At 45.0% G+C, this 15,408-nt stretch overlaps 1 protein-coding gene across 6 annotated transcripts in view; it reads left to right on the plus strand.

Annotated features, from left to right (window-relative positions):
- Positions 1-15,408, plus strand: part of CPNE4 (copine 4) — a 451,414-nt gene that overhangs the window by 396,641 nt on the left and 39,365 nt on the right. For 5 of the 6 annotated variants that reach the window (XM_036992546.2, XM_036992548.2, XM_073222628.1 and 2 more), the window contains 3 exons: positions 9,333-9,431; positions 13,414-13,500; positions 14,801-14,860. In XM_036992546.2, the coding sequence (XP_036848441.1) occupies positions 9,333-9,431; positions 13,414-13,500; positions 14,801-14,860 (246 nt within the window). The remainder of the gene's footprint in view (positions 1-9,332; positions 9,432-13,413; positions 13,501-14,800; positions 14,861-15,408) is intronic. The other variant, XM_073222626.1, reaches the window with a different exon arrangement.

Below are 15,408 nucleotides of genomic sequence, written 5' to 3' on the forward strand. Positions count from 1 at the left end.
CCTAATCATAGCTGTCCTGAAATACGATTGCGTGTATTTACCTAAAATCTCCTTAAAATGATAGAATACTGCTTGAATTTCCAAAAGCTGCAGTTGGAAGATGTTCTAAACTGAGTGATAAGAGAACACAGTTTGATTCCTACATTGCTGACTCTGTTGGCATTTAATTTTGATGGTCTCAATTTAAAAATTCCACCTTTAAGGCCCGTCCTGGATTTAAAATGCTGGGCAATTTTAAAGAGTGCATTATCAAAGAGAACATTAAAAACGAATGTAAGTGTATTCCTCCCTGGGAGAGGTCAGACATCCATGAATCAGTTGGTCAGGAGAAAACAAAAGCCTGCCATTGGAAGATACTGGCAGAAGCATGTTGTGAAGCTATGTGGTATAATGAAAAGGGGCCTGGTTGTGGAGAAATAAAGCCAGTTCCATGGCCTAATTCAGCCTCTGCTAGCTCTGTGCTTGGGAAGAGGCCACCTTCAGTTGCTTTATTGTACATCAGGTCCATCATCTGCGAAAGCAGACCCCCACCGTCAAGGGGCTCCTGTGAGGATGGCCATGAACACGAGGTGATGGGCAATCAGCTTTCAGTTGTCCAAGGTGTGTAAAGATCCCTGACAAAGGAAAGTAAAGTGAGTAGTGTTACATTAGTCAGGTACTGAGAGTTAATTAAGAGTTGTATTGCTTTAATATGATAGATTCACACTTTAAAACAGAAGGTAGAAAAAGGAATGAACACACAGTGCCATATACCTAGGGAATTCTGGACCTGGAAGAGACCTCAGAGGAACATCTGTCCTAACCCTCACTCCCCAGACACCCATTTCATAGAGAAGGAACACCGAGAGGCCCAACGTCTCACGAAGCTGTGCACAGAGCTTGGACTAGAGCCCGGGTCTCCTGCTCCCCAGCCCCTAGCACCTGTGATTGCGACTGTCAAGCTGTCGTAACCTCATGTCACAATCCCACACCTGTGTCCATGCACAGACCTGCCAAGGCATAGCGCCTCCCCTGCCCTCCACAGTGTGGAGACAGGGCCTCTCAGAGAACTGCCACCAGCCCAGCTCATGGAGAAGACCTTCCTCATGGACTCATCACATGTTTACCTGAATGCTTACTTGTGCCCAAGAATTGTACTGAACCCTGATAAAAATTTCAGTGCTTGGACATTTCCTTCAAATAGTGGCTGTGTACTGATGGCAACCACATAGCTGGAGATGTGTCAAGGCAGATGCAACCAGATTGCATAGAAGCTGATGGGTGGTCTGAATAAGGAGCCGGGAGAAATTTGACAGGGAATTCTCCCTCGCCTGGACAAATGAAAAGTTTACAATGATAAAAAAATAAAATGTCATAAAGTGAAGGAAAGAAGGACAGAATTTTTTTAGCTGTGAGAATTCTGCAGTGACTGGCCAAGTTATGTGGTTTCACGGCCACAGTTTGCATAGCTTGCCACTGCCTGCCGGGGGCTAGGTCAGATGCTGGTCCTGAGAACACTGATGTCAGTCAGTCATACCGTAAACTTCCTGAGTGTTCTATAACAGCATGGAGAACAACCTGTTTCTCCATTTCTTCATCTATTTATTGGAGATGATTATTAGTATCCACTGATAGGGTTCCTGAGAAGATTAAATGAGTCACACCACATTAAATGCTTAGAATGATGCCTGTGATAAAGTAAGTGTTCAATAAATGTTGGCTTTTCTGTATGAAAAGACTAATTGTCACTGAAAACTCACTTCTAAATGTGAACATATGAATGCAAGGGACGAGGTGAGGAAAGGTATATCAATCAGGGTTTGCCAGAAAAACAGAACCAGTGGGAGGTATATTTTAGGTGATCAGTTGCAAAGAACTGGTTTACACGATTGTGGGGACTGACTGGACAGGTCTGAAACCCCTAGAGCAGGCCATCCGGAGGGCAGGCTGGAGCTCAGGCAGAAGCTGAAGTCACAGTCCAGTGGCTGTGGAAAAGTTCAGAGGAAGCCTCAGTTCTGCTCTGAAAGCCTGTCAACTGACTGACCGCATCAAGCTCACCCAGATCAAGGAAAATCTTTATTTTTTTAACAGGTTTGTTGAGTTGTAATTGACATAAAAAGAAATGCAAAAATTAATGCTTGATGAATTGGGTATATGCAAACATCCATGGTACCATCACTGCAGTCAGAGTAGCAGACACATCCAGTGCCTCCCAGCTTCTCTGTGTGTCCTTTCATTTTTGTTTGGTGGTAAAAATACTTACTGTGAGATCTACCTTCTACCACAAGTTCTAAAGTACCATACTGTAATGGTAACTATAGGCACCTGAATGGTGTACAGCAGATATCTAGAACATATTCATCTACATAACTGAAACTTTATACCCATTGAATAACTACTCCCCAATTCTCGACTCCTCAGTCCTTGGCAACTGCTATTGTATTCTCTGCTTTATGAGTCTGACTATTACAGAAACCTCAGAGAAATGGAATCAGACAGTATTTGTGATTGGCTTATTCACTTAGCATAATGTCCATCCCTATTGCTACACATGACAAGATTTCTGTCTTGAGTAATATTCCATTGTATGTGCATACCACATTTTCCTTACTCATTCATCTGCCTATGGACACTTGGGTTGTCTCCATATCTTGGCTATTGTGACCAGCTCTGCAGTGAACATGGGAATGCAGAGATCTCTGAGATATTATCTTCAATTCTTTTAAATATATACCCAGAAGTGAGATCGCTAGATTATATAGTAGTTCTAGTTTTAATTTTTTGAGGAACCTCCATACTATTTTCCATAGCTGCTGTACCATTTTACATCCCCTCTAACAGTGTACAAGGGTTCCAATTTCTCCATGTCCTTACCAACAACTGTTTTATTTTGCTATTTTGGTCTTTTTTTATATGTATAAGAGCCATCCTAACTGATCTGAGGTGATATCTCATTGTAGTTTAGATTTACGTTTCTCTCATAATTAGTGATGTTGATTATCTTTCCATGTACCTGTTGACCATTTGTGTATCCTGTTTGGAGAAATGTCTGTTCAAGTCCTTTGCCCATTTTTAAATTGAGCTTATGGCTTTTTGTTTTTGTTATTATTGTTATTTTTATTGATTTGTAGGAGTTTCTTATATATTTTGGAAATTAATCTCTTATCAGATATGCAGTTTGCAAGTATTTTCTCCCATTCAGTAGAATGCCTTTTCATTTTGTTGTTTGTTTCCTTTGATGAGCAAGATATTTTTAGTTTGACATAATCCCACTTGTCTGTTTTTGACTTTGTTATCTATACTTATCCAAGAAATCATTAACAAGACCAAAGTCGAGAAGCTTTTTGTCTAGGAGTTTCTTCTGGGAGTTTTAACAGTTGCAGGTCTTATGGTTAAGCCTTTAATCCATTTAGAATCGATTTTTGTGTATGGTATAAGGCAGGAAAAGATTTCTTTTTTTTTATTGCATGTTTTCCCAACATCGTTTGCTAAGAGACTATCATTTCCCCAGTGTGTAATCTTGACCCTTCTCAAAAGTCAGTTAACTGTATATGTGTGAATTTATTTCTGGGCCTTCCATTCTGTCCCCTTAGCCGATAGGTCTGTCTTTATGCTAATGTCATGCTGTTTTGATTACCGTCACTTTGAATGTAGTTTGAAATCAGAAGTGTGTTGCCTCCAGCGTTGTTCTTCTTTCTTAAGGTCACTTTGACTATTCTGGGCTGATAAAATTCAGTACCCATTCATGATAAAATACTTAAACAAACTAGGTATAGAGGAATGTATCTCAAAATAATAAAGGCCATATATGAGAAGCCTAACATCATACTCAATGGTAAAAAATTGAACATTTTTTCCCCACACTCAGGAACAACATAAGGATGCCCACTCTAACCACTTCTATTTCAACAGAAAAAGAAATAAAAGAAACACAAATAGAAAAGGAGGAAGTAATATTATCTCTGTAGATGACATGATCCTATATGTAGAAAAACCTGCAGACAACATCAAAAAAACTGCTAGAAGTAATAAATGAATTCAGTAAAGTTGCAGGATGCAAAGTCAATATTCTAAAGTCAGTTGTGTTTCTATGCACTAACAATGAACCATACAAAAAGGAAATTAAGAAAACAATCCCATTTACCAAAAACAATAACCATTTATTATAATTAGTGATGTTACCAAATATACCAAAAATAATAAATTCTTAGGAATAAACTAAGGAGGTGAAAGAACTGTGCACTGAAAACTGTAAAACATTAAAGACAGAAATTAAAGAGACACAAACAAATGCAAAAACATCTTGTGTTCATGTATTGGAAGACAAAACATTGTTAAAAATATCCATATTACTATAAGTAATCTGCAGATTCAATATTACCTCCATCAAAATACCAATGGCATTGTTTTACAGAAATAGAAAAGATAATCCTAAAATTTATAGGCAGTCACAAAATCTCTTCAATTTAAAGTAAATTGATTGTGAACTAATTATGTCCAAAAAATACTTTCACTACCACGCCTAGATTGGTGTTTGATTAAATAGCTGGGGACTGCTATTTGATACATAAAACTGACCTTCGTGAAAGGTTAATGAACATTAAGTTGGCATAGCACCTTCCTTCTAATACAAATGTAAAATCAACACAGCATGGAGTGGCTCATACCCTCAAGATGCAGCTACCTATGCCTCCCACAGCAGAGCTGAGGGCCTGGGGACAGTGCTTCTGCCGGGGTCTCTTTGCATCTCCTTTCATGGAAGCAGTGAGCCGGCTATGCTGCTGGGTGTCTCTCACTGGGCTTCAGGGGATCACGGTAGTCTGTAGCTCCAATCAAAGCGTGGGAGCTCTTTACACGGAGAGAGCTAAAGATAACTTGATTCTGAATTCCTGCTTCCATCAAGAGGCAGTAGGGCGTAACCGAAAACATTGCTATGGCACCAGACACCTAGATTCAAATTCCTGTTTGTCACTGTCTAGTCAAGCCACTTAAGCTCTCTAAGCTTGTGAATGGCAAATACCTGTGAAAGGTAGTAACTGTCATTTTAGGTTTAGTTATTGAAAGGATTAAAGACCATAAACACAAATGGCCTAGATCCATAAAGATTATCAGTTAAGACAAGCTAAGGAGTTTAACTTCTTTCAGCTCAGAGATCACCTAGGGTTAGCTGTGTGGCCTTGGGAAACTTTCTTCACCTCTCTCTTCCTGTTTCTTCATCTGTAAAATGAGCTTAATGATAAATTATTCTGGAGACTGAGTGAGTGTACATAAACATGAAGTGCTTGTAAGTCTCTGGTACCTAGTAAGCACTGGACATGTTTTAACTATTATAATTTGCTATTTGTGTGTCTGCAGTGCCATCAGGGTAGCAGGAAGCGAGCCCTGCACTGCATGAACTCCCAGGTGTCCCTACATCCTCTGTGCCATCTCCACTGTACCAGGAAGGTGTGGACTGGACTGCCTGTCAAGCTCAGACATGAGGATTGTAGCCTTAAGCTCACAGTGAAGTGCATGACCTAGAGAGGGTTTCCTGGCTCACAGGTGGCTCTGAGCAGCTGGTCTCTCCTGGACCTGTTGAGGCCCCCTTATTGATTCACACCAAGAATGCTGCCTCTGTCTCAGCTCTCTTCAGGGCAGTTCGTCTCTACTTTTCACAGAGCTCTTTTCCTCTGTCAGCCCCATCAGAGCTGTCACAAGGCAACTCTGTGAAGAGAGAGAAGCAAAAACAGTGCTTTTATTTTTCTGTTTTGCTAGGTCTTCCTTCCTCTAGTACCCCTTCTGAGAATGGTCAAAACAGGAATGCCAGCCCACTGAAGAAGCAGGGCCCAGATAAGGGGGGTGCCTGCCACTGGGAGGTGGTGACTGGAGTCCTGTCAAGTCTGACTTACCCTCCAGCGCAGACAGACTCAGCGGGCACCCCTTTCTACCCCTGGAGAGAGCTCATCACGGACATCCTGAATGTGTGGCTGGCAGGTGGAAGGAGGGACAGGAGAAACTAAAGCATGATGGGAAGTCTAAGAGCAAAGGAGTGATGTGGTTTTCACTTAAGACTCTGAAAAACCGAAGTACTAGGTACATGTTGCTTTTTCTCTACTGAGACTAGGGAGGCAGAAAGAAGGGGGCTTCTGCCCTCTTTCCCAATGCCCAGGAGTGTTTAGAAGGTTGCTCCCACTTCTGTTACCTGCCTGCATTGTCTTTTTATTTGCTCCTCCCCAAAGGTGGAAGAGTAGGTGAGTATCCAACCCTGGTGTCTCTGACTGTATTTACTACCAGACTGGGTCCCAGGAACCACCGTTCTTTCTCTTTCTTTGGTCAGGCCCAGCAAGCTTTCTTCTGTTGTGTGCTCCAGGTAATAAATGTGTGGATGTCAGGGCCAGTCAGGAGGAACTGGCAAACGTAGAGAAAAACGCCTGTTTGTAACTGCAGATCAATTGACCGTGCTCAACTATGTGCAATTCATAAGGCACATCCTGTGTGATTTCTCCAAGAGACTGAATCATTGATTGGTTCCACTATCTGTTGGAACAAATGAGGTAGAACTGCATCCTACCTTGAATTAAAAAGGAGTTCTCACCACTCCAGTCAAAGCTACCATTGCATTGCTTAACATTTCAACCAGAATAAGCTGAGCCTCTCATTGATGTTTTGCAATTTACGCAACTGCCAGTAATCTCAGGGGTTACAAGAGAGAAGAAAATGCAAAGAACATCCCACCCAATCCTCTATAAATTCTCTGCCAAACTATTGCATTTTTCACGTGGCATCCTGCAGTTTCTACTTGAACATTTCCAGCAATAAAGCACTCACTCTTTCACAAACAGATTGCTTTGGTTTTGGACAGGTAGTAATTACTGAGAAATATTTTCTTTGTTACTTCTTTGTAACTTCCTTACAGAATTGTGTTTTCCCCCTTTTGGAGTCAGACAAAGCTTTCCCTGTGGTAGCACTTGAAGCCCTTAGTGATTCTCTGACTGAGCTGTGCAGTGCTCGCCTCAGTGGCTGAAACAACAGTGGTTTACTTCTTGTATATGCACACGCCCACCCTGGGCCACCTGGGATGGAACTCTGCACCGCCCTGCCTCGGGGACTGGGGTTGACTTGACGGTACAGGTACTGTTAGCAGTTTGCTTTTATCATCTTCCAGTTGAGTAAACAGACATGACCAAAAAGATAACGTAAGTTGAGTAATGATTTTAACTGAATCTTATTTGTAATTCTCCAACTATCTGGAGCCAGACTTTCCCTTAAAATCTAAATAAGATATCTTGAATTCTAATCCCATGTAACTGTAGCAGAGGACCGCCCTTTCTGTGGGGCGCACGCCCAGGACTCGTCCGCGAGGCCCGCCCTCCGCAGGCCTGCCCCCCACCCCCGGCTCTCAGCCACCTGGGCCATCGCAGACTCCTCTCTGGCCTGCTTTCCCCAGAACATGGCCACGGGCCCTTCCAGTCATCCTCGAAGTCACTGCTAATGCTGTCGTGGGCGCAGATTCACTGGGGTCTCAGGGACAAAGGGAGAGAAGGCGTTAGAGGGGATGTGAGGGGGGAGATAGCTAAAGAACACGACCTTGGAAATTAGACCTCACAGTCCCCCAGGTTCTTACCTGCCCGCTGCTTCCTCCTGCCCCCATGCTGCGCCTGTCAACGCCCTCTAGTGAATCCTGCCCTAATTTCTTCTGAACCCACATCCCTAGGCCCTGGGTTTGTGTCTCTGGTCGCGAAGGAAAAGCTCAACCTAACCATTACTTTCTCCAGCAGAGCAATTCAACTCCGTTTGTCTTAACTTCCTCCGTGTTGAGTCATTCTAATACATTCTCCTTTATAACCAAAGGGCTTATTAACATAAGCAAAAGAATTACCTACCAAAGCTTCCACATTTAAAGAGAAAGCAAAAGCTGAGAAGTTAGTTGTTCCTTAAGATGCAAATTTAAAAAAAATCTTACCAAATCTTTTCATTCCAACCAACCTCATATTAAAGAAACCTTAAAATACTGTAAACATGGATCATGAAGGGTGAATTTGAGGATATTGAGGACCTTGGAGTGACCTGTTTGCTTACATATATTTTTATTTTAAGCAGGAAATAATTATGTCTAGTAGATTGTGGGGAGTGGGAGCACAGAGGGGAGGAGAGCGGCAGGCGCCCAGGCCTGAGTCAGGCCATGTTTGGGAGGCAGGTGGGTGGGGCTGGTGTGGCGCTGCACTTGGAGCGGGCACTGGGGATGATGCCCGTGCTCTCTTTTTAGCAATATTGGTCCAGTTCACTGTGTCAGAGAATAAATGCACAGAAATAAATTTAGAAGGGAAATTATGTTTCATTTTGGACATATTTCATTTTAGGTTTGTGGGGCATCCACGGGATCAGAGGATTGATTTACAAGCTGGGTTTTACAGGCAGAATCTGCATCCTGAGGAAGGACCAGACTTTCTCTTAGAGCCCTGAAATTCCAGGGAACACCTCTGAATGGGAGGTCTGCTTTGCCGTCTTGATCTTATCTGGGTCTGGGACTTCCTTGCTACAGATCCCAGGCTACAGCATAGACACAGACTCATCCAGCCTCTACCCTAGGAGGATGGGAAACTCCCTCATCCACGGATGTGTTTCCAGGCTGAGGGATGGCCACTGACTTAATCTGAATTATTCTACAAAGTGTTGCTCAGGAGCCCAGAATTAAGCCTTAATATTGCTAGAGGGAGCCTTTTTGTTAGAGGTAAACATCTTATGTTATGATGAACGCCTGATATTTGCCAGTGAGACATACCTGTCATTGTCTTCCACTCACTCTTTATGTGGGTACAGGTGAAGATTTCACTTTCTTGCTTTCTTACTCATTGTTAGCATCATTCTTTTGCCTTCAGAAAAAAAGTAGAAAAAGAAAATGTGATTAATGTGATCCCATGCATATCATTAAACCTCAGCTGCTACTGCGGGGCCTGCAGGCATGGGCTCTGCTTCTACTTCCAGCTATAACCAGGGAGCTGCCCTGTCATGGGGCAAAGAGCTCCGGAATTGGAGTCAGGACATCTGCTTTCAAACCCCGGGTTTCCATTCACTAGGTGGTCACTTTGTGAGTCACCTATACCTTTTCAGTCTTACTTACCCTTGTCTGAAAAACGGACAAGGTATTAGTCCCTGCTGAATCACAGGGCTTCTTGGACACACGGTAAAAAGGCTAAGCAGGGACAAGGAAAGCAGAGGCATATTGCAGCCCTTGCATGAGCTGTGTCCTGGACAGCTGGCTTCTGCCCCAGACTGAGCATCTGCGTCCACTCCTCCTCATAAAGTTCACACCAGCGTCTGCTGCTGTGGTTGCACTCTGAATTCCTTTTTAAGGATATTCTTCTCTCTTGCAGTGCATAGTATGGGACTGGGACTCCAACGGAAAGCATGACTTCATTGGCGAGTTCGCCTCGACGTTCAAGGAGATGAGAGGGGCGATGGAAGGGAAGCAGGTGTGTGGTGACCCACTTGTGCCGTTTCTCTGGACTCCTCTCATGGAGCGGCTGGAGGCGAGATGTCAACAAGCGACCCGATGTGACAGGAAAGGGGCATGGTGGGATACAAGCACCTAGATTCCAGTACCAGGGACAAAGCACTTCTGTGACCTTGGACAAGACACTGCCCAACAGAGGTCAGGTTATCCATCACTAATGAGAGGGTTAGGTGACAGCATTTCTGATTTCCTTTAGCTGTGTGGCCTTGGACAAGTGACTTGGTCTCTCCATGCCCCAGTTTCTTCACCTAATTAATGAAGGTGATAATTGCACCTACCTGTTAGAATTTGTGAAATTAAATTAGCTCCCCTGTGACGTGCGCTTGGCAGAGTAACTGTGTACTGCCAGCCCTTCCAAACGATGGGCTTGTGGCTGGAGTATTCTTCCCAGCTCTGCATTTCCATGACATGGTGATACTGGTTACACATTTAATGTTTTGGGGAAATAATTTGGTTCCTCCAAATTTTCATTATGGGCGCCAGATTTTCACCTAGTTCCACCATTTCACTCTTACACATGTGGTGCCAAGATACCAACACTACACACCCATGGAGGTATACAGGGATTTCATTGCAACACACAGAAAAAAAACTAAGCCCCCTGTGTTTCTCTTAGACACATCCTTTCTAAATATACCAATTTATTAGTCGGTCATGGTTGTTTAGGCCTAACTATGCAACTTCTGCTCTTACCTGTTCAGTGTTCTCCTGCCCAGCGTCCAGTGGCAGGAGCTGCCTCTCCACTCCAGGGCATCCCTGGCTGCTGGAGCCCTCCTACCCATGCCTCCAGCAGGCTGGGGGTGTGAGGGAGATGCAGCACCATCCCGGGAGGAGCCTTCAGCCAATAACAGACGGGAACTGGGGTATAAGTACCTCAGCTCCTGTGCCCTACAGGTGGCAAAGCTCTGAGTCAGCGCTCTCAGCAGGAATGAGCCCTGGCTGTGGCGGTGCCTGGTTTGTGTGCCTCTCGGTGGCCTTCCCATCTCAGTTCTCCACTCATCTGTCATGGTTCCTGGTATTGCCTCCCAGATGAACTATGTACACTTAAATCTTTGCTTCAGGGTGTGCTTCTGGAGGGACTGTAACCAAAATACCTGACATTCTGACTGGGGCCCATTGGCCCCACGGAACAGAAAAGACTGACAGCAAAAATTCGGTGGCTTTGAGAAAGTAGAAACTTCCCATAGAAATAAGACTCTGTGCTGGCCTGGCTAGACGTGCTGTTCAGCAAAGATGTCCCAACTCATTTTTCAAGTATCTTCTTTCAAACATAAGGCCAAGATATAGCCAGACTGGATGGAAATAAACTAACAATCCTTAGAATGAGAAGCTTAATCTGAATCAGACTATTGTTGGTCTGGAAGCTCAAGGGCAGCTTTCTGCACAACTTCTGCAAGCTGCTATATGTGCTCTGTTACACACCCATTACTGCAAGAAACTTGTCAACCACACACACTGCACCGCTGAGCAGGCAGAGTTTCAGGGCCACAAAGAACCACTAAATCATAAGCAAATCACTCACAGAAAACAAGGGATATAGCCAGAGAAGTTGTTGCTCCATTGGACGGACAGGCCCAGACCCTACTGAGCTAATAAATCAATGACAGTTATTGATACCATCCACTAGAATTCTAAAAAGTTTTACAAAGTTTTTCCTTGTTCTCTTCTAGAAATACAAATAGACAAATCAATAAATTGGGAAACATTTCCTCTTTAGCCTCCTAAGATGACCCTAAAAGTAAGATTATAGCGCATGTCACAGGTAAAGATACAAAATGGAACAAACAAAGGGGTTTTTAGGCCCCACTGAGGACACAGACCATGCACTACTGTGCTTCTCGACATCACTGAGACTCCAGAAAGACTTCAGTTCAACCATTCAGCCCCTATACTGGCACATTGGCGCTGTGTGAAATGTTATCTTATTTACTGATTCTACTAATATTAATGAAGAAGCACCTACTAAGTGCCAGGGTCTGGGTGTGCCATGACTGCACATCAAAGTAAACAAAAGATTAAAATGTAACTACAGCTTGTGAACCAGCTTGGTTATAAAGGTGTGGCATAGGAGTGATAGTCTAAAAAGGTGACACTGAAGTTGGACAGAAGCCAGCCTGTAACACGCCACAGGACAGCATATCAGGCAGAGCGAATATCCTTACAAAGTGAGTTGGGAAAGAGCTTAGTGTGAATAAGGAGCAGGAAAGAGGCCAGGGTATCTGGAGCAGAGAGGGGGAGGGAGCAATGCGGAAGACTTGGTCAAAGTCAGAGGTAGAGGCCAGGAAGGGTTGATTCGGAGCACTTGGAGAAAGGAGATGGATTTTCTTCTCTGTGTGATGACAGTGCACTCAAGTTGTGCTTTCCAAGACAGTGCCTACCAACTACACAATGGTGAAGAGATCAGCTTTCACAAAAGAGGGTTAACAAGCTCCTGATTCACTTTCGACTCTTTTCTTCTTTCTTTCTTCCTTTTCTTGTTTCCCTCCATCCATCGATACCACCTTTTCTTCTCTTTATCTCTCCCTCTTTTTATAGAAGGAATTTTAGAGGACCCTTAGCCAATACAGGAGTCCTTTCTTCTGAACCCTTATGTAGTTGTGGAGTCCCTGCTGGAACTTACCCAGTGATGAAAAGCTGCTGAATCAGTTATCTGTTGTTGAGTAACAAATTACCCCAAAACTTCCTGGCTGAAAAAACAATCATTATGGGCTCACAGTTCTATGGGTTGGCAATGTAGGCTGAGCTCTCCCGGGGCCACTGCTCTCTGCTATGCACAACGCCAACTGAATTCACTTGTGCCTCAGCAGCTGGGGTGGCCATGGCATTTCTCTAGGCACTTCTGTATTCTCCAGGGGGCCATCCTGAACCTTTTTCATGGTCATAAAAACTTCCCAGCAACAAGAAGACATGCCTCAAAGCATGGGCACTTTTCAAGCCTCAATTCATGCCACTTTTGCTAATTTCCCATTTGCCAAAATAAGTCAGATGACAAAACTCAGAGTCATTGGGGAGGGAGCACACAGGTGCGTGGACTCAGAGGAGTGAGCACCTGTGGGCCGGTGCTGTGTCACGCAGCCCCGCATGGCTGCCTCAGAACTGCTTCATTTTCAGACACTTCTAATTGTCAGAGAGTGAGACTTTGCCATCTGAGCAGAGAGCCGAGGACCCAGCTCCCAGAGGCGGTAGGCAGGGACATTCAGTGACACCCAATGCTGATCTGTGGTTGACACAGTCACCACGTGAAGTCTTCCTTCCGTTGGTGTCTGTCCTCTAGGAAGCTCCTCGGCTCCCAGCCCTTCCTCAGCTCTCTGCACTCCTGCAGCTCACACTATCCCTCTTTTGAAGCCCCATTTTTGAAGCCCCTTTGGTGATCCACTGTGCCCCTGTTGCAGAATGTTCAATCCATAATTCAACTCTCAGTGAAGTTCTGCATAAGCTCATTATTCCCTAACTTCCTGTAGCTAGCACCCAATGTTCCTCAGCTTCCCTACCTTTAAAGCCAGTTCCCAGGCACTGAGACCCAGCATTTGTGTTACTCAGCTGTGTGTCTGCAGATACACCCTCCTGTCTGCTGCTTGATTTAATCCTATTCATAGTATTTGTAGGTGCCAGGCACTATTCTAAATGTATTACATGGATTAATTATTAAGTCCTGACAAAAATCCTATGAGATGGATACAGTTATAAACTCCATCTTACAGAGGAGATATCCAAGGCATAAGGGCACCAAGTAATTTGCCAAAGGTCACACAGATGGAACGTGGGGAACTGGGATTCAAACCAGGCAGTCTGATGTGAGAGTCTCTCTCAGCCTGCCTCCTCAGGGCCCCTAAAGTGCAAGGGTGTCACCCTGCCCCGCTCACCAGCCATTGGGTCCCTCTGCTGTGGCACAGGGGCAGCCTCTGAGTGGCTCGCGTCCTGAGCAGGCTTTCATGTTGCAGGTGCAGTGGGAGTGCATCAACCCCAAGTACAAAGTCAAGAAGAAGAACTACAAGAACTCGGGCATTGTGATTTTGAATCTGTGCAAGGTAAGTGCAGAGACCCGCCCGTCCAGGGCTCTGAACCTAGAGCCTCCTGGAAGGAACAGCTCAGGCTGTGCAGTCAGAGGAAAAGGCTATGAAAGAGGTGTGGCCTTTTTAAACATAAAATAAACAATGCAATGTATTAATGGGCATACAATGAGAAATGGTGATGCTGGAATTGTGGTGACTGGATGCCACCATCCCCCCGGCAGGACAGTCCTGCCCCCAAGGCAGGAGCTGCTTCATAGCAAGTCAGGCCCTGCTCTGCCCAGGACAGCCCAGAGGGTGGGCCCCACAGGGGACGCCAGCATTTTCAGAGTGCCTCCACGTGATATGCCCGTCACAGTGCCCAGGGCTTTATCTGCAGCATCTCACCCACCCTAGTGGGTACAATACAGTGGGTGAAGGTTAAGGAGCCTAGAAATTCCTCCCTCACTTCCCAGAAAATCCCACAGGCTAATAATTAAACCTCTTAAATTACATCTGAGATGATTCTTGCCAGCAACTGAGGGTAGACTATGTAAGAGAAACATCATAAAGTCTGTTTAACTCATCACAACCCTGAGATTTCTACTTCCACATGAGATCACGTAACGAGCCCACAGTCATACAAGTGGTAAGTTTAGGAGCTGAGATTTTAACCCACATCTGTCCAACTCCACCATATACGACTTACAGCCCGTCCAGTTTCTCTCCACGTATGCCAGGTTCCTTCTTCCAGACTGGCCTGTGCGTGGCTGCCAGGAGCCACAAGAGCACCTCCTTACACAAGAGAGAAAAGGAATGACTTGCTGGTCTGACGTGGGTCATGTGCTACCCCTGGGACTGGTCACTGGAGTGGGGGATAATATATTATGATTGGCTGTCTGGGGTCATGGTATTATTTACTGTGCATTTTTTGTATTTTATGATGCTTTGACATCTTGCGGCCTGTGGACCAGAGACAGACTGCCCCTTCCAGGGGCTTAGGGAGCAACCTGCAGCTAAGTGTGAGACTTTATTCATTTCAAAACAGTGCTGACCATTGAAAATACAGTGTTGGTCCCACCCCAGAGGCAGACACTGATTAAAACCACCCATAAACCAGAAACAAAAGGGGTAAGGCACACCCAGTCGCGGCCCTCTCGGTCCCATCTGAATTGAGCATTGCTTTCTTCCTTCTTGAACAGACACAAACCCACTAGCCCTCTCTTCCCCACAGACCTCTCTGCTCTCTCCTCTCGTGTAGCAGCCTAGCCTTAAAGCCCAAGGCCGGGCCTCAGGAAACACTCGTGCAGTGAATAAAACAGCTCATCTCCCTCAACAGGTCCACAAGATGCACTCTTTCCTGGACTACATCATGGGTGGCTGCCAGATCCAGTTTACGGTGAGTTGTTTCCATGTCTGTTCTTATTCAGGGAGCAGGATGCAAGTCTTTGGAAACCCTGGGTCAATTTTGTTCAAGTCTCACTGCTGAAAGTATTGTATGGTGCCATGTTTTTAAAATGAGTGCATACTACTGTTTTCTCCAGTGAGTATGGTTGTCAGCATCGTACCATGGAATTCAAACTGCCCATCCTGTGGTGGTTTGGGGGCCCTCCTAATGCTCCCCATTCTTTCAGTAGCCACATGAGGCATGAGGTGGTGGCGGCCCGCCACCCTGTCACCTGGTGAAGAAGGTGAGAAGGAGGTGAGCCATGCTGGCGAGCCCCACAGGCGTGGCAGATGTGGCCAGGACTCAGAGCTGGCACCATTCCCAGTGGTCAGAGCCAGGAGTGAGCCACCCAGCTGGTTCATCAGGCAATGAAAAGGTGAATTCAAAAAGGCTAGAGATCCAATCTTTCAAGGCTGAAAAATAGGGTGAGTGTCTAGACTCAGTGGGTGGGACAAGGACCATCGCCCAGGTGTGACGTGTGAGCCCGAGATTTAATTTGT

Source organism: Manis javanica, chromosome 15, assembly GCF_040802235.1.
Source record: "Manis javanica isolate MJ-LG chromosome 15, MJ_LKY, whole genome shotgun sequence".
Lineage (NCBI taxonomy): Eukaryota > Metazoa > Chordata > Mammalia > Pholidota > Manidae > Manis > Manis javanica.